Raw genomic sequence first — 25,809 nt, 5'->3', positions numbered from 1 at the left:
CTGAAAGGCTGTTGTGGAAAATCTCTCCTAGAATAGCTGTATAAACAAGACTGGATCAATGGCGACAGCAGTGGACATGCATCCTAGTTGGGGTCACTGTTGCTGTGATGAAACCTCATGACCAAAAACAACTGTTTACCACTGGAGGAAGTCAGAACAGGAGCTCAAACAGGGAAAGGACCTGGAGGCAGGAGCTGATGCAGAGGCCATAAAGGAGTCCTGCTTACTGGCTTGTTTCTCATGGCTTGCTCAGCGTGCTTTCTTACAGAACACAGGACTGCCAGCCCAGGGGTGGTACCACCCACAATCACTAATTAAGAAAATAACCCTGCCTACTAGCCTGATCTTATGGAGCAATTTTTCTCAATTGAAGTTCTCTTCTCTCAGATGACTATAGTTTGTGTCAAGTTGACATTAAAAACTAGCAGAACAAGAAACATGCCAAATGCGGAAATGAAGAAATTTCACAGTCCCGCCCCTAGACAAAGAACTACAGGCAAACTACTGACTCTGGGAGGTGAGTTAGCCTCTCCTGGGGTGAGCACCCATATCTGTTCTCCAATGCAGAGTTGTCAACCTTGGAACCGGATACATACCACCCACAAAAATGGACTCAGCAGGTTGTATTTTTACCTATTTGTGCATACACACACACACACACACACACACACACACACACACACACATATGTAACAATAACAATCAAAGAAAAAGAGGCTATCAACTTGAAAGTCAGGGGATGATGGGAGGGAAATAGAAGAGGATAGCTGGGAAGGGACTATATCCTGACAGAGGCAGCTCACAAACATTGACAATGAAACCGTCCTAGTGCCAAAGCCTTAGGCCTCTCCTCTTCCTTCATATTTTTCATACTGTTAAAAAAAAAAAAATGACTTCAAACTGTGTGTATGTGGAGGTGTATACCTGAAATTCCAGCACCTGAGCAGGAGGGTAGTAAAGTCCAGGCTAGCCCCTGGGTGTGTTAAATTACCAAGTCTCAACACAAACACAAACAGAATAGGCAGGCATTATCACTGCATGCTTGTAATTCCAGAGCGGAGGAGCCTAAGGGGATCCCTGTAGCTTGCTGGTCATCCAGTCCAGCCTTAATGAGAGATCCTGCCTCAAAGAATAAGGTGGAGAGTGGTAGAAAAAGACAATGTTGAGCTGGGTGTGGTGGCACACACCTTTAATCCCAGCACTGAGGAAGAGGCAGGGGGATCGCTGTGAGTTCTAGCCCAGCCTCGGTCTACAAAGCAAGTCCAGAACGGCCAAGGCTACACAGAGAAACCCTGTCTCAAACAAACAAACAAACAAAAAACAAAACAAAAAAAAAGGAAAACGAAAAGGACAATGTCGACCTCTGGTTTTCACACACATGTATGTTGTGAGTGACACACTCACACATACATAGGTAAACAAGTACACTTTCACACATGGATACACAAAATAAAGAGAAAAGGAAAGACGTATACAAGCGTACACAAGAGCAGTACCTGGAGAGGGAAGGCCTTGTAAACAGGCTTCACAGAATATTGAAACAGTGTCAGGATTCTGCTTGCTGCGCACCTAGCACCAGCGCCATGCCTCCACCCACCCTCCACAGGAAGCCAGGCCCACAGGCAGCTGCAGACCCTGCCTCTGCAGAGCTGGCTTCTACTTCACAGTGCATCTGCCAAGAAGATGTTTACATTCTGAGTAATGGGGAACAGGAGCTGGCAGTGGCACGATGTGCCTCAGACACTGCGGGGGTCGAGGGGAGCAGGGGGAGGGGGGCTCCTGCATGAGGGTACCATCCAGAAATTGCCCTTGACACAGGAGAAGACAGACATTGGAACAGCAGACTCTGTGTGGGCAGAAGAAAAACTCCACAGCAGCAAAGAGACAGGATATTACAGGGAGAGGGTCCTAGGACATTGGAAAGGGATTTGTCCAAAACACATTTCTAAGTGTAGTTTGATGAGAAGGGAGAACCCGCCAGTCGACTCAGGAGCGTCTTCACACTACACAGGCCAGGCCTCTACTGCTAAACACTTCCTTGTGGGACTCACCAGGTCTGTTGCTGTGAGGCCTTTTCACTAGGATGGCCCTATCTCTGTGAGGGTGATGGAATACATGTGCCATAAAAGTGGGAGGTGGTGGGGCCGGGCATGGTGGTACACGCCTTCAATCACAGCGCCTGGGAGGCAGAGGCAGGCAGATCACTGTGAGTTCAAGGCCAGCCTGGTCTCCAAAGGGAGTTCAAGACAGCCAAGGCTACACAGAGAAACCCTGTCTCAAAAAAAAGTAGGAGATGGGACTGTGGGGAGGGAAGAGTCAGCCAGAGGGGGCACACAAGGAGCAGCAGTGGGAGGGAAGAAAAGTTAGAACAAACCATACTGAGCTAAAGCTATAGGTCAGAGGTAGAAAGTTTGTCTATTGTGCATGAGACCCTAGGTTCAATGTACAGAACCCCATCCCCAAAATACGCTTAATGATTCAAGCATTATATAATATTTACTTATATTTATGTAGAAAGTAAATATGTATTTCATATATGCACACACACATAAGAAAATGGCACAATGAGACCCAGAACTTTACGACCCTAACTAAAATGTATCGAAGACCTTAATGTTAATCCTGAATTTCGGAGCATCTAAGGGAAAATACTTCAAGACACGGTGTTAGGCCTTCTGAAAAGATCTCATACATAAGGAAATAAAAGCAGATACTGGCAGTGGGATCGCATGACATTTAAAAAGCTACTGCACAGTCGAGCATGACAGCATTCTCCTTTAATCCCAGCAGAGGCAGGCTGACTGCTGTGAGTTCGAGGCCAGCCTGGTCTCCAAAGGGAGTCCAGGACAGCCAAGGCTACACAGAGAAGCCCTGTCTCAAAAAACAAAAAAAACCAAAACACAAGAACAACAAAGCCTCTGCACAACAAAGGACACAATCAAGGGAAAACACAGGCCAGAGAATGAGAGAAAATCCCTGCCAGCTATATACCTGACAGAGGACTGACACCTGGAATATATGAAGAACTCGCAAAACTGACCACTGAAAGTATAAGACAGCCCACTTGGTAAGGGCAAATGAAATGGACAGACAGTAATTATGTTTTTGTTGTCTGTGTGCATATGGTTTCAGTGCAACCAAAAAAAGGGACTCATTTCTGGGAGAGGCTAATTCTCCTTCTCCCAAGGAAGAAAAACAGACGAACAAAACCACAGACTAAATATGCACCTCAGTTGGTAGAGTGTTTATCGGGTGTGTGTGAGACTGCACACTGACTATCTGTGCTGGCAATAGCCTGTAATCCCAGCACCCAGGAGACAAAGACAGAAGGACTTGGTGTTCAAGCATGTTCTCTGCTGCTCAAACAAGCATGCCCTGCTCTGTAGCTGCAGGGATGCCTTGATGATGAAGAACTAAGCAAAAATTAATAAGACCCAAACATAGAAGAAAAGGTTCTGGAATACTATATTTTGGTGATAAAAGCAGCCATGGGTCCCATCAAGCTTTAGTTATTGAAAAAAAACTGACACAAGATGATATTGGTAACACAGAGAACTCCTGTGTTTTGCATGTGATTTAATGTGGGGGGCGCACGAGGGTTTCAGTAACAGGACTCAGAATCTTCCAGTTCTGTTGCTCGGTTAACTAAATAACCAGCCATCAGTTAGTCCTTCATGCTGTCTGTGTGAAGCTCGGCGACCTTACCAGAGTCTAGGAGGACACCAGGCCTTCCGCAGCACCCTGAGCAGGACTGCGTGTGATGATGGGTTAAGTCAGAAACAATCAGATAGCAGGTGTCAAGGGGGCAGGGCAGAAGGGAGATACAAACCCCCTCAGGAAAAGAATTCCAGAAGCCTGAAGGAAAAAAATAAAAAAGGTCTTATTTGAGACTAGCTCACCGAGGTGGTTTCTGTGTGTTTCAGGAGTTGACACAAGTGCGGGCGAGTGTATTGGAACCCTTTCTCTGTCAGTAGCACCTGGAAGTGGGTGCAATAAGTCTGTTTTATGGTGGATCATGCAGAACTGCGTGACTTATTAAGGACTGGAAAGAAACATGCAAAGAGAAAAGAGAGCACATGTTGAGAGTCCCATGCTACAGGAGCAGGAAGAATTAAACTGCAACATCCAAGCACTCTGTGTTGTCTTGTGTTTTCGGTTGGGATCTCATGTAGCCCAGGCTAGCCCTGAACTTTTTATATAGCGAAGTCTTGGTCTTGTCCTCATCTTCTCCACCTTCTGAGTGTCAGGCTACAGGTGCACACCCTACTCCCAGTTTCATTCAGCACTGGAGATCAAACTCTGAACTTCCTGCATGAGAGCCAGGCTCTGTGGCCCTCTGCACCCACAGCTGTCTTCTATGCTTATATAGCCGACCTCTTACCCATTATGAAGCTGACCAGCTGCAATACTTTAGTGAGCATTCGTTTCCTGAAAGCTTTCCCAGGACACTTACTGAGCTTTGAGCTGGCCTGGGTCTCCAGTGGGCAGGCCATGGGAAAGAGTCTGCTTAGAAAGCCCATTGAGCATTGACATGAAGTCTCTGCTACTATATCTGATTGTTTCCTAAATGGATTTCCCTCCAGAAGTCTCTGAAAGGAGGGAGGTGGGAATCATAAAGCCAGAATAGTAAAAATAGAATGTATCAAGTACTTGTTTCATTTGAGAGACAGAGAGAGAGAGAGAGAGAGAGAGAGAGAGAGAGAGAGAGAGAGAGAGAGAGAGAGACAGAGACAGAGAGAGAGAGAGAGAAACAGGGGTTTTAAGAGGAGGGTATTAAGAAAGCATTATGCACTGGGTATGGTGGTGCAAGCCTTTAATCCCAGCACTCCGGAGGCAGAGGCAGGCAGACCTATGTGAGTTCAAGGCCAGCCTGGTCTATAAAGAGAGTCCAGGACAGCCAGGGCTCTGTGTAACAGAGAAACTCTGTCTTCTAAATGAAGAAGAAGAAGAAGAAGAAGAAGAAGAAGAAGAAGAAGAAGAAGAAGAAGAAGAAGAAGAAGAAGAAGAAGAAGAAGAAAGTATTAGGCAATGCTGAAAAGCTGAGAAAAGAGTAGAAAGGGGTAGTTTTTTTTTTCAGTCTTAGTTGTTCAGAAAGTTAAATGATAGTTCGTCAGGGAGACTTCCAAAGAGGTGGAAGTTGAGAAGGTGGACTTTAGGAGGATGGAGGGAAACTGGATGGAAGAAGAATTAACAACTTTAAAAAGTTTCTATTATTAGAAACACAAAAATAGTATGGGAACTTGAGTGGGAAGCAAATTCTAGGAATCCTGTATATTTGTTTACTCTGTCTTCCTTTCTATAGTTTCTATTTTTCCCCCTTTTCTCCTCCTCCTTCCCTCACTCTCTCCTTTGTCTCTCTGGCTACATGATCCAAATTTTCTCTGATATGCAAATAAGCCCAGAAACCGTCTTTCCTATGAGCTCTGACTATGATTGGCAGGAAACAGTACACAGTGGTATATGAGGGCCCCATCCATGGCCAGAGCAAAGGGAATGATTTATTTCCCAAATTGGCCAGGTTGGCCAGGCCATGTCCTTGTGACCTTAGGCTCTGAGAGAGATGCAGTTCACAGACAGGTTACGGGTGCTGAGGCAGGTAGACAGATGAAGGACAGTGATGAGGGACCTCAGAAGATTTTAAGTGACAAGAGCAATTTGGATTTGATTCATTGCAGCAGCAGTTCAGCATTGAGGGTATATAGAGCTGAAGAGGTGAAGGTCAAAAGCTTCAGAGACAGAGACAGAGAGAAAGAGAGAGAGACAGACAGACAGACAGAGAAATAGAGAGAGAGGAGAGAGGGTTTTCCAATGGAGTGTTCAACTAAAAACTGCAATTCAAGGGAATACAGAGGGATGAATTAGAACAAGCCTTCAGGTTTGACCCCCAAACTCAGGACCAAGAACCCTGGCTTCTTAAACTGTTGGACAGCTTGCTTTGTCTTCAGACCAAATCCTCACCACCACTTGGCTCATGGTCCACCAACTCTGATGCTACGAGGACACCCTGGTCACACACACTCACACTCACTGAGATGCCTTCCACTGACTTAGGGCCTCAGTTCTGTCCTGACCAATGACTGGGGCTTTGCTTTTTCAGTCTTGCTTTCTCCTTTCTCATCTGCTAGCTTTTGCACCAGCTGCGGATAGATGAATAGGGGCTTTTGGATGGAGGGAGAAGTCTGTGGCTTCTTGACAGACCTCTGAATATGCTAAAAACCCCAACTGGAGCCAGGCACATGGGCGTGTACCACGAACAGGGGTATGACCCCAGGTATCTGTGAGCCTTCACATTGAAAAGGTCTTTTACTACAGCTTCTGGTTCAAATATTTCTATTAGTTTCCCACGAACAATGCTTGTTCTATTAATGAACTAAGAAACCTTTACCTGTTTTTCAAAATGCTTTCCACAAAAAAAAGGTTTCATTAAAAAATATGCTGGTGAGGCCGGGCGTGGTGGTGGACGACTTTAATCCCTCCCAGCACTTGGGAGGCAGAAGCAGGTGGTTCACTGTGCTTTTGTGGCCAGCCTGGTCTACAAAGTGAGTCCAGGACAGCCAAGGCTATACAGAGAAAGCCTGTCTCGAAAAAAAAAATCATACATTAAATGCATTTGATACTGAAAGTGAAATATTTAATGTGAGGTTTCACAGTTTCTGTTTTGAATGCCAATTCTCATAGGATATGAGCTCATTAAATTGTATGGACTTTGGGTCTGGTTGATTTGGGTCTATGATGTTTTTATTTACCAGCAACTTTTTTTTTTTCTTTTTTCAGTTTTTAGAGACAGCCAAAGCAAACCATGCACAAACATGTCATAAGGAAGCAAGCTAGTTTGTAAGCTAATTTAAAACATAGGAAGAAGTTTAATGGACAAATCAAGGTGTGTTTTGTGATGTGCTGTGTAAGGTTTGTAATGTAGCTGAATCGAGTGATTTGCATATCCGTCATCTCCCATGAGTACCGCTCCGTGGTGAGAGCAGCTGACGCTTCTCCCTGAGGATCTCCGTCTGCCAGCCCAAATCCATATTCTAAAAGCTCCACAACCTTTAAAATAGAGCCACAAGCTGGAGGCTGAGTGTTCAAAATGCAAGCCTGTGGGGGACACTTCAGATTCAGCCATAAAGATAGCCACTGTACTCTTCAGGCGGTAGCTGTGACTCTGAAACTTATGCCTGTTATTTAAAGGAACCATTTAAACCTTTGATCCACAGCTCTCCTGTCTCCTCTAGCCTCTAATATTACCATTCTATTCTCTATTCCTATTAGTTTACAGTGTGGGGTTTTTTTTAAATGTTTCCTTGTATAAATGAGATTACCTAAAGTTTGTTGGTGTGCTGTCTTATTTCACTTAGCAGCTTTGCCATGCTGCCACAATTGACAGAATTTTCATTTGTAGGGCTGACTAGCCATGCCACTGTGTGTTCGCGTATACGCGTGTGTCTGTGTCTGTCGTTGTGGCTTGTTCTCTCCATCCACTCGTCTACTGAAGGAAGCCTCGGCTGCCCTTTGTTTTGGCTGTGATGACTATTGCTGAAATGAGCAAGAGGTGAAGATGTCTCTTTTAACGTACTGATTTTATTTTCCTCTGAAGTGGACCCAATAATGAGGCTGCTGGATCACGTGACAGTTCTATTTTAGTATTTGGGGAACCTCCAGACTGTTTGCCATAATGCCTGTACTAATTTCCATTCTCATCAGCACTGTACAGCAGTTCCCTGTTAAAGGAGTTGAAAGAGCTAGTAGTTACAAGCTCATACTTGTAAGCAACAACAGTGCCACAGGTCTGTGTTTACACACGCAGAGATGCTCTCATTTGCAGCGCCTCACCCCTGAGGAGAGTACATATTTAATCTGACTGCAACCACTGTCAGAATCATATCTTTCGTTTCTCTTAACTGTTGATTGTCCAAAAATGATGGGCTTAACTGTGTCTTTGTCATGCATACACATGATGTGCTTTGGTTTTTATGAATGTGCTTACTTTAATGTTACTGGTGTGAATGTACTTTCTTAAATGGTGTGTGTGTGTGCGTGTGCGTGTGTGCTTCCTTTCACATATCAAGGTCAGAGCACAACTTTCAGGAGCCTCGCCTCACATCCCCCCTTCGTTAAAGCTGGGTATCTCTTGTTTCTGCCACTGTGCTGTGTCCTCCAGGCTAGCTGACCTTCTTACTGCGTGAGGACTGGAATTACAGACGCATGCCCTATCACAGAGCTTTTTGTGTGGGCCACAGGGATCTTATTTAGCTTGTCGAGCTTGCACAGCTAGCACGTTTACCCACGGAGCCACCTTCCCAGCTCGTTCTTTCTCCCTGCCCCTAGACGGGTCTCATGGAGGCTGAGTGGGCCTCAACCTCACTACATATAGCTGAGGCTGACCTGCAACTTCTGATCCCCCTGCCTCCACCTCCCGTGTTTTGGGGTTAAAGGCGTGCAACACCATAACCTTATTTTCACATAGGGGATGGAACCTAGGGCTTGATGTATGTGAGGCAGGCACTCTACTGTCCAACCACAACTCCAGCTTCCTGCACTATTTACCTCCTCCTCCTCCTCTCTCCCATCCTGCTCATCTGTCACTGGTCCTCTTCCCAAGCATTTCCCTCTGATTTCAGGTATAAAAGTCCAAAATGATCTATTTTGCTCCTAGGGAAATACATGTAGCTTATGTTTTTTCTTCCTTTTTTTTTTTTTTCTCCATGAGACAGGGTTTCTCTGTGGATGTAGCCTTGACTGTCCAGGACTCACTTTGTAGGCCTCGAACTCACAGAGATCCAATCCGCCTGCCTCTGCCTCCAAGTGCTGGGATTAAAGGCATGTGCCACCACACCCAACATAACTTATTTTCTAATAAAGTTATCACTCTCCACTTTCTAAGTAACAACAATAATTATCAATTACCCAGTAAATATTCCTGAAAGGGCAAATCCGTTCTTTCCATTTTAACACCATCGTTATTGTTGCTTTCTTGGTTCACTGGGTGCTGGAAGAAGAGGTGATCTGCGTCAATTGACCAAAGCACTAAAAGTAAGAAAAGGCCATTCTAGAGGGAGCAGGGCTGTCTCTGACACTGTTGCCTGCCTTTGGGACCCTTTCCTCTTGTGGGGCTGGGGAGTCATGGGACTGAGGGAGCCAGTCTAGAGCTAGAGTAGGGTTGGGGCATGCCCAAAACTCAGAAACTTCATCCTGTGATTGGCAGGAGTAGGATTCCTTTTCCCCTGCCCTGAGCCTGCAGCCTGCAATTCCCAGAACACATAGCTCTGAGCTGCCACCTTTGCACCCCCCACACCCACCTCAGGTCACATAGTCTGTAGCCAGGCTAAATTTCTTATTTCCTGATAAGGTCACATCCAGCAGCACCTGGAATTCTTCCTTCTGCAAATGAGGCATCCCCAGCCCTCTGGCCCTGGCCAACTACAGTACACCCACCCAGAAAGCCCTTACTCACCCCTAGAGGTTTAAATAACCTTTGTTCTTCCCCCAATTAACCAAGCTGTTGCCCAAGAAGTCTGTTTCTCGAAGTGTTCAGACCTGCCTGGGGCCTCTTTTACCCACAGGCATTCGATCCATCATCACGGTTGTGTGCTGCACCTGAAAGACATACCGTCACTGGGCTACCTCAGTAGGAGAAGATGCGCCTAGCCTTACTACAACTCACTCGATATGTAAAGGCTGTTTGATATCCATGGGAGGCCTCCAGTTTTCTGAAGAGAAAGGAAGGAGGAATAGATGGAGCGGCTCCAACTGGGAAGAGAGAAATCAGGGGAATTTATTGTTAAAAAAAAAAAAAAAAAAAGCTAATTAAAAGGGGGGGGGGGGGAAGGCTGAGCTGGGCATGGTGGTGCATGCCTTTAGTCCTGGGAGGCAGAGGCAGGCAGATCACTCCAGCCTGGCGTGCAAAGTGAGTCTAAGACAGCAAAGGCTACACAGAGAAACCCTGTCTTGAGACAAACAAACAAACAAACAAAACAAAGAAAAGGCTGTTCTTCAAAAGAGCTTTTTGTACATATCACTGCTTCAATGGCTTAGAGAAATTAAAACTAAATATGAGTGGATGCTCATTGCAGAAATAATGTGACATCTTTCTGTCCTTTCATTCCTATTTCTACATATTGTTTCAGGGCATCATCAGGGTTCCTCTTCAAACTGTTGAGAAACATACAGCTAAATAAAAGGTAACGGGATCTGAAAGGGAATGGGATGGAAAGGCGTGGGTTGAGGGAAAAGTTCTCTAGACTAGCACATGGTTACTTTTCTTTCGAAACTTCCCCAAATTTGAAGGAAGAGGACAGGGACATGAGGAGGCGGGAAGGCTTGTTGCCAGGGAGGGTGCCTGGGTGGCTTCGGCTACAGAGGACTCCAAAGTCCACCAGATGGGTGGAAGAGGAAGAACCAAGCCAGACATGGTGGAGGCACAGGCTAGTTCCTAGGAAGTCTGGCCTGCTGGTGGTGGGGGCAGAGCCGGGAGTCAGTGGCTCTCCGTAGCAACCACAGCCTTTTAACATGCTTGTGCTGTTTAGCCATGTTTGACATATCTGAAGCAAGGCACACAGGGTAACTCCAGCGATGGGGAGGAGGGATGGTGGTGAAGAGGAGGCAACCGCTTTCAGGTCTACCCAGCTCTGCCCTTCTGGCCTTCATTCCATCCTTCATTGATTCTTTTAACCGGAGAAGATTCCTAAATAAGAGAATATGGTGCTGTGGGAAAGGAAGCAGAAGATTCCCAAATGGAAAACGGCATAAACAGAAAGCCAGAAGCAGCCCTAAAATGTATGGACTCTCTCTAAGGATTCATGAAGAACCCCGCTCCCTGTTAAATGGGGTTGTCTGAAGCACAGATAGAGCAAAGTATTGAGAGAATATATGTCTCTGCCGGGTACATGCGAATGCCTTTCCTCAGCCGTCATGACCGTAGCATGTATAGGTGGGGCACCACTTCACCCTCCTTCGGTAAGAGATAAATGAGCTCATCATTCATTTATTATTCATTCATTCATTCTATCATTCATTCATTCACTCAACATGTGCTCAAGGATTGTCCGGACCCTGTAGGAAAGTCCTGGGCAGCAGAAATGAATAACAAAGTCCTTTTTGTTCTTAGTAGCATTTGGAGTCTGGTGGAGAAAACCTGCCCAAATCCAAAGTAAACAGGTGCAGTGAACACAAGGTGTACGTGACTAGCTAACTGGTCCTTTGAAGGAAACAGACAGGCATCTGTGTGGAAGCCATAGTTTCCAAAAAGGGCTGTCCAGGGGAGACCTCAGGAGGAAGGTGACCTTGATGAAGGCCCTGAGGCAAGGAGGCAGGCTGTGGGAGGAGAGCTTTTGAGACAGGAAGGATCTGGCGCACAGCCTGGGAAGCTGTTGTTTGCATGGGCCTCAGAAAAGAGCAGGAGCTGATGATGGCTTTAAAAAGAGTAACAGAGCCAGCCAAGGGGGCGGTGGATGGGGAAGATGGATGCATTCCAAACGGGAGGGAAAGCTTTTACTCTGAGTGAACAGGTGCTACTGGAGCAGAGACAAGGCCTCTAATTTATATTTTTTAAAAATCTTGCATGTGTGTGTGCACGTTGATATATGCGCAGGTTCATTTGTGTAAAGGCTGTCTCCGTTGTGTTAGTCCTTAGGACATTCTCCGTTTTGTTTTGAGACAGCTTCTCTGGCCTAAGACTCACCCATTTGGCTAGGCTGGCTAGCCAGAAAGCCCTAGGAATCTATCTGTTTCAGCCTCCCAGAGCTGGCATTACAAGCATGTACCACTGTGCCCAGCCTTCTTTTTACATTGGTGCTGCAGATAGAATTCAGGTCCTCAAGTTTGCAAAGCAAACACTAAATTATATTCTAATAGATACATGCTGACATTTGTGTTGAAGAATCATATCAGGGAGGTGGTGGTGGGGGGGGGGGTGCAGAGCATAGGGACCAGAAAGAAAATGCTGCTTGGGCTGGGGCAGTAATAGTTACAGAGCCCCAGGTGGTATGGCAAGGTGATGGGCAGTCCAGAAGAACACTCCAGGGTGATGGATGTTCATATTGTCTTGGATGCCAGGACTTTACAGTTACCCCCAAGGCTTTGGCTTATATATCTGGGATAGTGGGGATACCAGAAGGGACATGAGGAAGCCTGAAGAAGGGTGTGGCACAGGGGAGGGAGAGATGCGAGTTTAGCCATGGTCTCTACAGGTGTGAGGAGCTAGAAAGCTGTCTCATGAGGGTCAGTCAGAAGTCGGGGGAAAAGGGGGGCAAGGGGAGGGGACAGCCCAGCTGGTCCTGGGTGCCGCAAAGTTTCCTCCCACTTTTGTCTAACCTTCCAAGTGAACTGTTTTCCATTTCAGCACCTCAGAATTTAGGATGTATCTGTGATTGTTATTAACCTGCTTGCTGGGGAACTTCGGCATCTCCCAGGAAAAGATGATGGTTAAGTGCCAGGTTAGGTTCATCTATCAATTTACCATAAGCCAAGAGCAGCTCTTCTCAACCTATGCATTTAATTAAAAAATTTGTTTCCTAACTATAGCAGCCTTTTTTTTTAGTATATATTTTGCCATAATTTATCTAACATGTTGTGTTAGAACTGTTAGTTGATAAACAACACTTTCCAAGTTACAGGTTTGTAACAGATAGTAAGTGACCAGTGTTCTAGCTCTGGATTTTATTTGTTTATTTATTGGAGGTGAAACATTTTAATCCACCACTAGCACTTAACACTGCACAGGGAATCACAGCTCCCAGAGGTTCCTTTCAGGTCAAAGGAAGTTCCAGAAATATCTAGAGTTTCTGGTCCACTGCCTGTGAGAACACAGGTAAGTAGGTAGAAAAGGAGGTGCTCTCCTGTCACTCATAGACCCAGTTCTGAGCACAGCTCTTGTAATCCACCAGCTCCTCAGCCTGAATCCACAAGCTGATCTCCTCCTCTGCACTCTCCACAGAATCGCTGCTGTGGATGATGTTCTTGCCAACTTGGATGCAGAAATCTCCTCGGATGGTCCCAGGCTTAGAGTCTATGAGGTTGGTCTCTCTTAGCATCACCCGGCCCGTCTTCGCAACATTCAGCCGCTCACAGACTATAGCAACTACTTGTCCTGAGGACATGTGCTTCACCAGGCCAGAGAAGAAGATTCAGCCCTTCGGGTCGATGTAGTGCGCCTTAAGAAGGTCCTCTGAAGCCTGCATAGACTTCAAGCCAATAAAGCGGAACCCCTTATGTTTGAAGCGCTTGATGGTCTTGCCCATGAGGCCCCGCTGGACCCCATCAGGCTTGACGGCAATGAAGGCACCTCACTGGTGGCCGTGGTCCAGTTCGGAAGCCAGGTGTGTAACTCCTAGCTCAGTTTCTTCAAGAAATAAAGGACATTCGGCTCAGAGGAAAGTCACTGTGCGTCTCCTTTTAGAATGTGGTCTTCCCCACAAAGGCATGGTTTACCATTTCCGCAGCTTAACTGTGGGCCTTGAGCTGTAGAAACCGGTGTGGGCATCTGACAGTTCCTGCTTTTGGAAGGACAAGAGCATTTCAAACTATTTTCAGGGCACTCAACAGCATTTGCCTCTTCCCTTTCAGAATGATGCTCTAAAGGGAGGGGGAGCTGGAGAGATGGCTCGGAGGTTAAGAGCCCTGGCTGCCCTTCCAAAGGTCCTGAGTTCAATTCCCAGCAACCATCTGTGGAGGTGGCTCACAACCATCTATAATGAGATCTGGTGCCCTCTTCTGGCATACAGGGTACATGTAGGCATAACATTGGATACACAATAAATATTTTTTAAAAAATGATGCTATCAAGCCATTAGATCAGTTGCTCTACAATTTAGTGCTCATCAGAATAATCCAGAGAACCTGGTAAAAATATCTATTTGCTGGCTGCTTTCCCAGAAGTTGGAAGGAGGGCCCTGAAGATGGCGAACGTCTGTTGATCATGGGAATCTAGGAATTGCTCAAGAAGGAAGGCAGGGATCAGATTTCATCCATCTTCGTCTACAGCAGATTCCCCGCCCCCCCCCCCCCATATATCTGTTGCTTGGAGAGTGAGTTGGAAGATACAAATCTGTGTGCCTCCATCTTTTTCCAGCGCTGTCTAAATAGTAACAAAGACTAATTTATGGTACTTGTGTTGTCTTTGGTTTAGTTGCTTTGTTTCCCATTTGTCTATGTAGTTAACATGTATCATTTGCACAGTAGGTAGGCTCAATGCTACCATCCCTTCTGGGAACCTTCCAGTTTGGCTGATTATGAGGTTTTATTTATTCGTGGGGGCGGGGCCGTCTGAAGGGGCGGGGCCTGCATGCCTTTGGAGATTAAGCTCCATGAAAAGGCAGGTGTATCTCCAAAACAACTAAGTATCAGGCACAGATTGATAATCATATTTTATCCTTTGTAGTTTCTAGTAGAACCTTCAGGGTTCTGGTGAACAGAGCAAGAGCAGGGCTTCCATTGGGTGGGAATTGGAACCTGCCAAACCTTTCTTGTGGCGCCTTCTCGGTTTCTTTTGGATTATCCCGAACTGAGGTCGGCCTGCCGAGGGTGTGTTCACCTTAAGGCATTCTTCTACACCCAATCCCTTCTCTATAGCCTGACACAACTTGATCTGCCCACACATCTTTCCTCCCTGACTTCGGAGTGGACGTGAAAGCTGCGGGATCCTGTGGATCCTAGCTAGACCTTGAACAAAACCGCTGAAGCGCCCTACTGTGTCGACTGCCAGGCCAGGAAGGAAAGAATCTGGCCGGAAGCGCTGCGCGTGCCTCTGCTACTGTACAGACGTCTGGGCTCCCTCAACCGCCACCCCCTAACAGCTAGAGCAGGTCGGGTGATGGGCGCACCACGAGATTCGGAGCCCTCGTGCTGTGCCCGCTGGCTCTGCTCGCACGTTTGTGGAACCATCCCCACAGCTACGCTGCCATCTACTTATGGGCTCCCTACCCGGCGATGATTCCTCCACCACCACACCCCCTCCCCCCACCCATCCCCCGCCGCCGCGCCCGACTTGAGATGGTACCATACACCCAACTCCACTTCTGTGGGCCCACTGCGCAGCATCCCTAACACTACGCGGTTACACCCTATCCTCCGCGCCCATCCTGCAGCGTGAAGAAGTCGTAGATTCGACAGGCCCCGCCCTTACATGAGGCCCGCCCACCGCCACACCCGATTGGTGCACAGGCGGGGCGTGGGCGGGTCCAGCGGGTGCAGGCGGAGCAGCGGTTCCTAGTCTAGCGCGCGTGGGCCAGGTCTTCATTGCTTGCTGAGCCCAGGACCAGTCCGGCGTCTCTTGATCTCGCCATGGGCGACGAGGACTCCTCCGGGTCCAGTGCCTCCTTACCGAAGTACCTGGAGCACCTCCCTGGGGATGGCAAAGCCATTGGTGTCCTGACCAGCGGCGGGGACGCCCAAGGTGCGCTCCTACTGTCTCTCTCGCCTGCCTCCCAGGCCAGAGCTAGAGGGGAGGGTGGCCCGAGAGGGCTGCAGAGGCAGGTGGGGAGGAAGGTTGGGTGAGGTGGATTTAGGAGAAAGGATGAGGAAAGGGCATGGTGAAAATGACAGATTGTGGGCCGAGGCGAACTGGTGGCCCAGGAGCAGGAAGAGCCCCAACCTAGGAACTATTAGGGTGCCTGAGGAGGGACCTTAGAGGGTGGAGCCCCATTGCTGGGTGAGGTGCAGAGGATGAGCGGTATGGTTGTACGATTCTTCAATCGCAAGATGAATCAGTTTTCCATTTCCAGGTTTATTAATTAAGTTAGCCAATGGGGTCGTCTAGTGTCTGAGTCATATGATAGAGCCAGGCGTTCTTTTCCTGAAATTAGGTACAGAGCGACAATTCTGATGCCATAGCACCCGCTCCGCGCTAATCCCCGGGCATCGTAGAAAAAACAGCGGGGGGCCGCGCAACGCTTCTTGCCCAGTCCCGCCTCCCGGCGCGGCGCAGGCGGCGCCCTGGCTGCTGCACTGCGGGATGCGCAGCTGGGGGCGCGCCGGGGTCCTTCCTGGTGTGGCCGTTGCTGCCAGGCTGCGCCTCGTGTTTCCACCGGGGAGATCCCCGGTTGCCTTCCTTCTTGTGACAAAACTGAAAACTCAAATGGGTCGCTAGGCCCTCCGGGCCAGCCTCCCCAGGACGGGAAAGACCGGGAAGCGGAGACTCCCAGACGTCACCAGTGCTCACTCGGGCACCGGCTCCAGGCTTCCCATTTCTCCCAATGATGGCATTGATTTCAGAGCCGAAGGGACTCGATTCCAGGACGCTTAGATTTGATAAACTAAGATAATATTTAAAATGTAAACGCGATGGGAGTGACTGTATCATGCCCCCAGACTCTGGCCTTGGGTACACGTGGGGGTGCTGGAGTTCCCAAATTGTAGGTTTTTCCAAGTCCATACAGATTCCTTTATGGAGACACCTACTAGAAGGTACCCCTACATTTCCATTGCGTATATGCCCTCCAAGTCTTGAGGTTTGGGCAGCCTTCAGACAGTTGCCTGAGCTGGGTTTTGCTTTTCAGTTCTTCCCTCTGCCCTAGATGCGTCCCGATGTCATGTTTTATTTTCCCTCGTTCTAAGCCGGCACCAGAGGGGAGGCTTAGGGTTGGCGCCCGGTGTGGTATCCGCGCCTTCCGCCCACCGTACGCATGACCTTCTCTTCGCCCTTGAGCAGGGCGGGGCGGGCGCCAGTGCGGCAGGTTGGGGAGCTGCTTAGGGCACCGCCCCGCCCGACGTGGGAGCCTACGTGATGCCGGGCCCGTCGCCTCCGGTGTACTCTTAGGTTTTCCACACCGGCTCACATGAATGCAGCTTCCGAGGCTCTGAGCCTCAGGCTCACAAACACCGGAAGCTGAGTCTGCCCAGTGAGGGGTCCCTAGTGCTCTCCTCCCTATTATCTTAAAGGTGCCAATGGCAACAACAGTCACTCAAGCCTCGGCACTAGGCCCGCCTTCCTCAGAAAGCCGGGTTGCAGTAATACTAGTATTTTAGTAAGGAGATCCTCTGTATAAATGTTTTCTCCTGGAGGGCTGATTTCCCAGAGACAAAATGCCGTGATTCACCGAAGGCTGGAAAAACAGTCGAGTGAAACGTGAGATAACAGCACCGGAGTTAGTCAAATAAGTGCCTGAAAATATTCATCTACCAGGCAGCCAGGAATCTGCACCTGGACACACCCACTGGTTTCACATCAGTGGGAGGGCTTCCAAAGTGCTTGTATCCTTACACAGAAGCCGCTTAAGCAAAGAAGGGAGCACTTTGAATCCTGGGCAGCCACTACATACTGGAAGAGGCTTATGGCTACTAGAGCTGCAAGCTTAGGTGATAAAGGTTTTATTTTGAAAGCCAATATTGGCTGGGCAGTGGTGGCCCGCGCTTTTAGTCCCAGCACTTGGGAGGCAGAGGCGGGCAGATCTCTGTAAGTTCGGGCACAGACTGGTCTACAAAGCGAGTCCAGGACAGCAAGTGCTGCTCATAGAAACCGTGTCTCGAAAAACAAAACAAAACCAAAGAAAAGAAAAAAGAAAACCAGTATTGATGGCTTATCATTTTTAAATCCTTACCCAAAAATGTTCTTGAAATATTTAGCCTGTGTGCAGCTACTTGAAATTCTAGGGGGTTTGGAAGAAACTCCGGTTTTCTGCATATTTTTGGATCTCCCACAGGTAAGAACTGGAGAATCTGGCTGGATTCTAAATTTGGCATCTCTTCAGTGGAAAATGATACTTTGAGAATCCGAATTACATTCGCACATCACTGGGTTAGTATAGTATAGTATAGTAAAGGTTTGTCCGCTGTGTCTTGTTACACCTTGGGAAGGAAGTCGGAGCCAGTTGTGTGGGTGCTCTGCCTGGTGTTTCTTACAGGTTGTGTAAGCAGTCATGCTGTGTTGTGATACACTATTGGGCCTGTTTGAAGGGTGCATTCTCAATATATGTGAGAGAGCCTGGACTTAGCAGTGCTATTTCTGGGACAGATGGACAGATGGATGGATGGATGGATGGATGGTTGGATGGTTGGTTGGTTGGTTGCGGTTTTTGTTTGTTTGTTTGTTTTGTTTTTTTCAAGACAGGGTTTCTCTGTGATAGCCTTGGCTGTCCTGGAGTCGCTTTGTAGACCAGGATGGCCTCGAACTCACAGTGATCCACCTGCCTCTGCCTCCCCAGAGTGCTGGGATTAAAGACCTGTGCCACCATGCCTGGCTCAGATGGATGGTTGGCAATTCTTTGACCACTTTGCCTTATAGCTGGGGAGGGGGGCGATTTTTGTTTGTTTGTTTTTTGTTGTTGTTTTGTTTGTTTTTTTGAGACAAGGTCTCTCTGTGTAGCCTTGGCTGTCCTGGACTGGCTTTGTAGACAAGGCTGGCCTCAAACTCACATCGACTCACCTGCCTCTGCCTCCCGAGTGCTGGGATTAAAGGTGTGCACCACCATGCCCAGCTTCAATTTCAAATCTTATACTGACAGGATGATAGTATAATTTTTCATGGTAAAATGGCCACAGGACATACTCTACATATCTTATATGCTAAAAACCTTACAGTTCTTACCTCTGTGCTTAATTGCATTGCTCCACAGTGCAGACTTCTTCATTTTGGAGGTGGAGAGAAAGACTTAGACATAAGTAACTTAGGAAGGCCAAGAGGCTCATACCCGGTGGGAGCGGCTTTAAATGACCCTCCAACTCTCTTAACTGAACCATATTTTCATGGGATTTCTCTAGGTGAGGCTGGTTAAGTTATTGCTCAAAATGAGTGGAGCCCAGCTTTCCTAAAAGTGTACCTTCAGAGGCTCTTTGGATAGCTTTGTTAGCACAACAGATAAATACCTTTTTTTTTTTTTAAATATAATAGCAGTAGCGAAGTGGCTAGAATTGTGTAGCCTAACACTCAATACAAAAGCAACAGAAGGCTTTCCTCTTCCAAAGGAATTTACATTGTATCATTATAAAATAAAACTGAAATTTCATCATTAATTTTACATTAGCCTACAAGGATCTCCACATCACTAGTAGGCAGGTTTGCCATGACTTAAGTACCCACCTTCAGGCAATATCACATCCCATACAAAATGTTAAGGATTTAGACAGGCTGTGGCAGAGTGATGAGACGGCGTAGCGTAGGGGGTAGATGTGCCTGTTGCGAAGCCTGATGACCAGAGTTCAATCCCAGGGTCCCACATGGTGGAAGGAGAGAACTGACTCCTGCAAATTGTCTTCTGACTTCCACATGTGCACTTAGGACGCTTAAACCTCCCTACTCACACATAAGTAACTAAATGTAATAATTAAGACAATGAGATTGGAAGCCGGACGTGGTGGCACAGGCTTTTAAGGCATAGCCCAGCACTCAGGAGGCAGAGGCAGGTGGATCTCTGAGTTCCAGGCCAGCCTGGTCTACAAAGCAGCTCCAGGACAGCCAAGGCTACCAAGGCTAACAGAAAGAGATTCTGCCTTGAAAACCCAAAAAATGAAAAAAGAAAAAAAGAAACTTATATTGTGTCCTCTGTAGGTCTGGTGTATGGTGGCATTTATATTAGTCAGAATCCACGGTACATGCTTTGGGTGGGCTTGGTTGGGTTGCCTTATTGTTTATGGAGATATCAACATTAACACAATATTTACAAAACACCTACTTAGACTCTGTATGACTCTCTCCAGGCTCTGTGGAGCTAGCCATCAAAGACTGCTTGTTCTGAGGTAGGCTGAAAGGGTCTGGGTGCCAAGTCACCCCCAGCTGGTGCATGAGCTGGATTTCCCGAAGTTCCCAAGACCTGCGGGTCAGAACCAGAGCCTGTGGCCGTAGACTAGACACAGATGTAGTGTACCACCATTGACAGTCGAGTTCCCAGTGCAGCTAGCGTCACAGCATCCGGCATGGCAGGCAGCAAGCCTCATACTTGTTGACTGTCTCAGACCTGGAATCCACTAGTGGGAGTAGATTTGTATTGTCTTAAGTGAATTAAACTCTCACTATTCAAAATGACTCCTTCAGCCCTTGAGCAATAAGTACCAACCACTAATAATTCTAAAGAACGTAGAAGCTGGAGGTGCCCACAGACTTGCCCCGAGTGCTGAGTTGGTTCCTCTATTATGTACATTCCCTCTGCCCTCCGTGCGTGTAGGTTTCACTTTTTTCAAATGCTGTCAGGCCTGGGTTGAATATATGTTTCTAAGTGTAGCGTGTACTAAAATATCTGTGATCGTGTTTCACTGTCTTTACCCCCTAACCAGTACAGTATAACCATTCACGTGCCATTTGCACTGTACTAGCTGTGATACATAACTCAGAGATCCTTTAAGGCATATGGGAAGATGTGCTAGGTTGTACAAAAACTAATAGCATTTTTGTTTGTTTTGTTTTTTCAAGACAAGGTTTCTTTGTGTAGTCCTGGCTGTCCTGGTACTTGCTATGTAGAACAGGCTGCCCTTAAACTCATGGAGATCTATCTGGGTGCCTCTGCCTCCTGGGTGCGGGGACTAAAGGGGTGCACCGCTACCACCATGCAGCAACTTCTGTCATTTTCGTAGCTGGACCTGAGACTCCTCGAATTGGTTTCTGAAAAGGTCTTGAAATAATTTTCCAGAATTTATCAAAGCAAGTCTACAATCATTGAACACCTGGATGTGAGAGCACTGACTAGGCCCTTTCATTACCTGTGACTGTGCTTGGAGAAGACACTAGTGTATGTAAAAGCTTGTTCTGACCAATAGACATGTGATGATACACAGCTCTGTGTGTGCGGAGGTGTGTGTGTGCATGCACACGTGAGTGCAATACATGCAAACACATGTGCTCACTATCCTAAGAGTCTGCCTATCTGCTCTCTTTTCAGGTTAAAATATAATTATTTGAGCAAAAATAGAGGGCAAGTCTTATCACAGAATAGGAGCTTTCTGTGACAGCATAGTGTTTGTTTATTTTCTGGTGCTGGTTATCAAACCCAGGATTTGGCACTGTAGGGCTGCTCCCCACGACCGGGAGCATCATTTTCTATGCTCTTCTTTTGAGACAGGGTTTCTCTGTGTAGCCTTGTCTGACCTGGAACTCACTCTCTAGACCAAGCTGGCCGTGAACTCAGAGATCCGCCTGCCCCTATCTACCTCCTCAGTGCTGAGATTTAAAGGCATGAGCCACCACTGCCCAGTCTAGCAAAGGATCCCCCTCCATCTCCCCAGACAGGGTTTTTCCATGTAGCCCTGGCTGTCCTGGAACTTGCTCTGTAGACCCAGCTGTGCTGGAACTCAGGGACCCACCTGCCTCTTCCTCCCGAGGGCCACCCCAGCCCAGCAGAGGTTTAAGCATTTTTATGTGACGCCTATTCCTATGACTCTTGGAGGCTAGATATTGTGTTGCCTTTTCTGAATAAGTAAGCAAATGAGATAAAAACCCAGGCATGTCTTCCTCAGGCTACAGTGAGTGAACTCTAAGCTTTTGTTTATGAAGAAGCCTTTTATCCGGGGAGCCTGGAGCTATTTTAAGTTTTGACCTATTGGTTTGCTGTCAGAAGCCATCTGAATTGGAGCTCTGAGAAACCTAAGGTTGACACATGTTGAAGACGGATGTCAGGATACAAAAGTGCATTCACCACCACAGTGGCTACCTGATTGTGTTAGGCAGAGTGCTCAGGGGTGTGTTCAGCAGACAGCTGAGTCACTTTCTGAGTTACACTCTTCACTCAACAAGCTGCCACTGACTACTCTTGTATCTATTTGTTACCAAGTCCCTCTGTGAGGGGCCGGCTTCCTCCTCACACACAACCTCTCTATTTGTAGGGCTTTGCCACCTTGTATTTTGTTTGGAATTACAGTAATTGTACTTGTCACGATGAATGAAGCTTTAAAACATAGCAGAGCAGTCTCCCTAGACTCCGACTTATTTATAGGCCCTGTATTCTGTCCCACAATTGACAACAGGGCTTTCTTTCTCATTTTCAAGGCGAACCCCATCTCTGCCTTTCTCTGTTTCCCTTTCCCCACCTCTATTCTGTAACCCCCAACCCTTTATCACCTAATATCTTCAGGTAAAAGTAGGATACGGTGTCAAAGAGGAAAGACTGGATTGTCTGCCTCAGGAGGGCCCCTTTGCTACCTTGTCCATTCTCAGTGTGCTTATGCTGTCAGAAAGATGCTGTGCAGATGCATAGGCTGACAGGGCAGGTGTGTGAGAAGCAGGGAATGCACACTAGGAGTTCCCTAATATTCCCCCCATTCCCCAGGTGGGCTATGAACCACACAAGATACAGCAATCAATAGGGTGATTGTTTGCAACCCAGGCACTCAGGCAGCTTCCCTAATAGGTTAACACAGTTGCTCTATGTTACTGTTTTCTTTTCTATCCTTTGTTTCTTTTTTAATGTTACTGTTTTCTAAGCATGAGGAGCATCTTGACAGGAGGATTCCATAGGATAGTGTCCATTCTCTAAAAATAGGACCCTGTTAGAGGTTTTCTGGTTAGAAACCTCTGAACGTCAGGCATGGTGGTGCAGACCTTTAATCCCAGCACTCAGGAGGCAGAGGCAGGCGGAACAACCTAGAGGCCAGCCTGGTCCACAAAGTGAGTCCAGGACAGCCAAGGCTGTCTGGAAAACCAAAACAAAATAGAAACCATTGATAGGGGTTGGGTGTGTTGTCCCAAGCAGACATTCTGTCTCAGTTTTTTCAAATCTGGACTACTGTTATTCAGATTGTTTAATGCTCTTGTGTGACCATCCCATCCAGGAACAGTTTATGGAATGTGTGGAACCTTAGGTAGCATGGAGCCCTCCTGATATCACTGCTATGACAGGAGTCACAGGACTGTGGCTGCTGGACAATACGAAGGTGGGTCCTGTACCCAGCCAGGAGTGGGGAGGAGGGGTAAGCTAATTTGTTTTTTGCTTTTTTTCCCCCTTCAAGACAAGGTTTCCTTTGTAACCTTGGCTGTTCTGGACTTTGTAAGCCAGGTTGGCCTTGAATTCATAGCGATCCATTTGCCTCTAGCACCCTGAGTGCTGGGATTAAAGGCGTGTGCCACCACGCCCAGCTGCTACTTTTTTAGAGGCCTTCAGAACCTGGAGTGAGCCAGCAGGAAGTAGCCCAAGGCCAGGGAACCAGAACTGTTAGGAAGAAGTGGTCTTCGGTGAGGTCCTAGCCAGCACAGGCCATGAGTAGACTTTGGGTTTACCTTGTGTGAACTGGGAAGCCATGCTGAGGTTACTGACTGGCCCTGGTAAAGGTCACTTTGTGGAATGGAGAGGCAGGGAACTGGAGTTTAGTGACTCAGAAGAAACAGCAGTGTGTCACAGATGGAGGCTTGTGGAGGTGGGGCGGGGCTTGTGGCCGACGGGAAGGAAGAGACTTTTGAGTAGGTGGGGGTGGGGCACAAGATAGATTAAAAACTCTTCTGATGAAACAAAGACAGTATATGAAAAAGGTAGGTATAAGAAGTCTGGTGAGAATGCATTCTTTTCAGTGGTGCTTATAATAGAAACAAGTAAAGAGGGAGTAAAAAGAAAAAAAAAAGGAGAAATCAGTGGGAAAAAAAATATCTGCAGGAAGTAGTCTTATCAGCTCCCGATATAGCACATTCACCCGTGTTTAGGGACCAGTTTATGTGGTGAGCTGTGTACAATACTGGACACAGTGACTCAAGAGCATCTCGGTCCATTAAGAATAAGGTTTGCATTGGTAGCCTGTATTTGATAGGTGATTATAAGTGACATAGCAGCCACATTAATGAAAGTAACAGAGCTGAAGTGAAATTCTCCCTCTCTCTCTCTCTCTCTGTCTCTCTCTCTCTCTCAGTGTCTGTGTGTGTGTGTGTGTGTGTGTGTGTGTGTGTGTGTGTGTGTGTGTGTAATTCAGTATTTTACAATATTACTGCATTGGTTATTGATGTTTTCCACATTAAGACTGGAATCTGTATGTAGTACCATTATCCATTATAGCATTTTTAAATTCAGGCAAGAAACATGTGGCCAGAGGCTTGCCTGATGGACAGTATGGTCAGAGAGTCACAATGGTGTGTCATCACCTACATTTAAAGGATAAAGGGTTCTACCTAAAATGGAAAGGTGAAGAGATGCACAAACTGGAGAGTAGGAAGGCGTGGTGTAACCTGCTCTCTGATATCACGATATGGCTGTCGTACATGTCCTCATAGCACCAGGGGACTGCACCCCAGGGTGGGCCCATCAGCACTCCATCACTGATGGACCCCCAACTCTGTCAGGAGTTCTGGGTAGTAGCTGCACAGGAGAGGGGGAGATCGTATCCTTAGTGATACAGCCACTGATCCTTTGACCTTATTCAAGCAAATACCCATCCACCCATGTTCATGCAGAGACCTGTAATTGCATTTGTCAGATCACACACACGAATATACAAAGACATGCCAAATAGGAAACAAACTTGAGAAGAAGAGATTTGGTGAGAAGGGAAGAGGATAAGAGAGTGTAATGGGGGAGGAACTTTTATCAAAGGAATATGCATATATATATTTGAAAAAATTATTTTTTAAAAAGGACTCCACACGCTTGTACGGAAGCTCTGAGTATAAGCACGGATGAGTCAGCAGTGGCTTCAGTGTTTGCTGTGGACCTGGGACACCTCGCATTCCCTGAACTCTCTGGCCTCAGGGCCTGTAGCTAACTTCTTCCACTTTAGCTTCTCTCAAACTCTGCTCTTCAGGGAAGCTCTTGGCTAGCTAGCCACGATAGTGCTTTCTGAATCCCCCAGGCGCCTAGTCTCCTGGGCCACTCTGTTTCTCATTTATCTCCTTAGCAGTTATGCCTTTTTAGTAACTCTAAATGCGTTTATTAATAATTTATTCATTTGGAGTACATGTGTGCGCATCTGTGGATGCATACATATGTGGGTGCTCTCACTTGTGTGGAAACCTGTGGAGGACAGCGGTGGACATCAGATCTTTCCCAATCACTTTTCCGTTCTGTTTTATAAGACGCTCTTATTTTATATGATCCTGGAGTCTCCCTGTTTCAGCTAGACTGGCTGACCCACAAACTCTCAGACTCTGCCTTTTCTCACGGGCTTCCCCTCCCAGTGCTGGGTTTGCGGTTGTGTCTGTGGTGTCCGATCTTTAAGAACAGGCCCTCATTTGTCTATTTACTCCCATGACGGGCCAAAGCCAGGGCTTCCAGCTTGTCCTCTAGCAACTGAGCTGCACTCGCAGATCCTGTTGGTGGGCATGACTGGTGCGCTTGCGCTCTTTGTCCTAAGCTCCAGAGGGTCAGGATCTCGCCTCCGTTATGTCAGTGCAGTCTTCTGACAGCCTCTGGCAAAGAGAAGACTCCATCCACATACATGACGGCTGCATGTGATGGTTGGACACATGACGGCATCCTTATGGACTAATCTAAGCTCTCTGGTGCTGACCCTTGGACCTCGGGCCAGGGTGGCTCCCAGCTTGATAACTGAGGGAGTCAGGCTTCTCCTGGGTTCCGTTCCCTTTATATCAGCGTCATTTAGAGATAGAGCTTAATGAGTAGACTGTAGCTGCAAGAATAAAACAGCGCATGTTTTATTATGTTCATCTTTAAAGATGGCCTTCGTGTGTGTGTGTGTGTGTGTGTGTGTGTGTGTGTGTGTGTGTGTGTGTGTGTGTGTATGCCACATGTATGTGGTTTGCTGCAGAGGCCAGAAAAGGGTGAGGAATCCCCAGAGCTGGAGGCGGCTGAGGGCCACAATAAATAGATGGAGGCTGGGAACCCAACTCAGGTCTTCTGGGAAAGTCACATTTCCTCTTAACTCCTGTGCCACCTCCAGCTCCTCACATTCATTTCTTTGACAAACTAGTAGCCCCCTTGATCCACCTGACTTTCTTTTTCCAGAAGGAGCTTAAATATG

General features: G+C 47.2%; 1 protein-coding gene and 1 pseudogene across 2 annotated transcripts in view; one reads left to right on the top strand and one right to left on the bottom strand.

Moving 5' to 3' along the window:
* Nucleotides 1–12,833: 12,833 nt before the first annotated feature.
* Nucleotides 12,834–14,874, bottom strand: LOC127193655 (nucleoside diphosphate kinase A-like; annotated as a pseudogene).
* Nucleotides 14,875–15,197: 323 nt separating this feature from the next.
* Nucleotides 15,198–25,809, top strand: part of Pfkp (phosphofructokinase, platelet) — a 67,059-nt gene continuing 56,447 nt past the window's right edge. Inside the window, exon 1 of one of the 2 annotated variants that reach the window (XM_051151451.1) lies at nucleotides 15,198–15,385. In XM_051151451.1, coding sequence (XP_051007408.1) covers nucleotides 15,274–15,385 — 112 coding nt within the window. In that variant the 5' untranslated portion in view covers nucleotides 15,198–15,273. The remainder of the gene's footprint in view (nucleotides 15,386–25,809) is intronic. The other variant, XM_051151449.1, reaches the window with a different exon arrangement.

Source organism: Acomys russatus, chromosome 9, assembly GCF_903995435.1.
Source record: "Acomys russatus chromosome 9, mAcoRus1.1, whole genome shotgun sequence".
Classification (NCBI taxonomy): domain Eukaryota; kingdom Metazoa; phylum Chordata; class Mammalia; order Rodentia; family Muridae; genus Acomys; species Acomys russatus.
The sequence above is the reverse complement of the archived record's forward strand: the minus strand, read 5'-3'. Positions and strand labels throughout refer to the sequence as shown.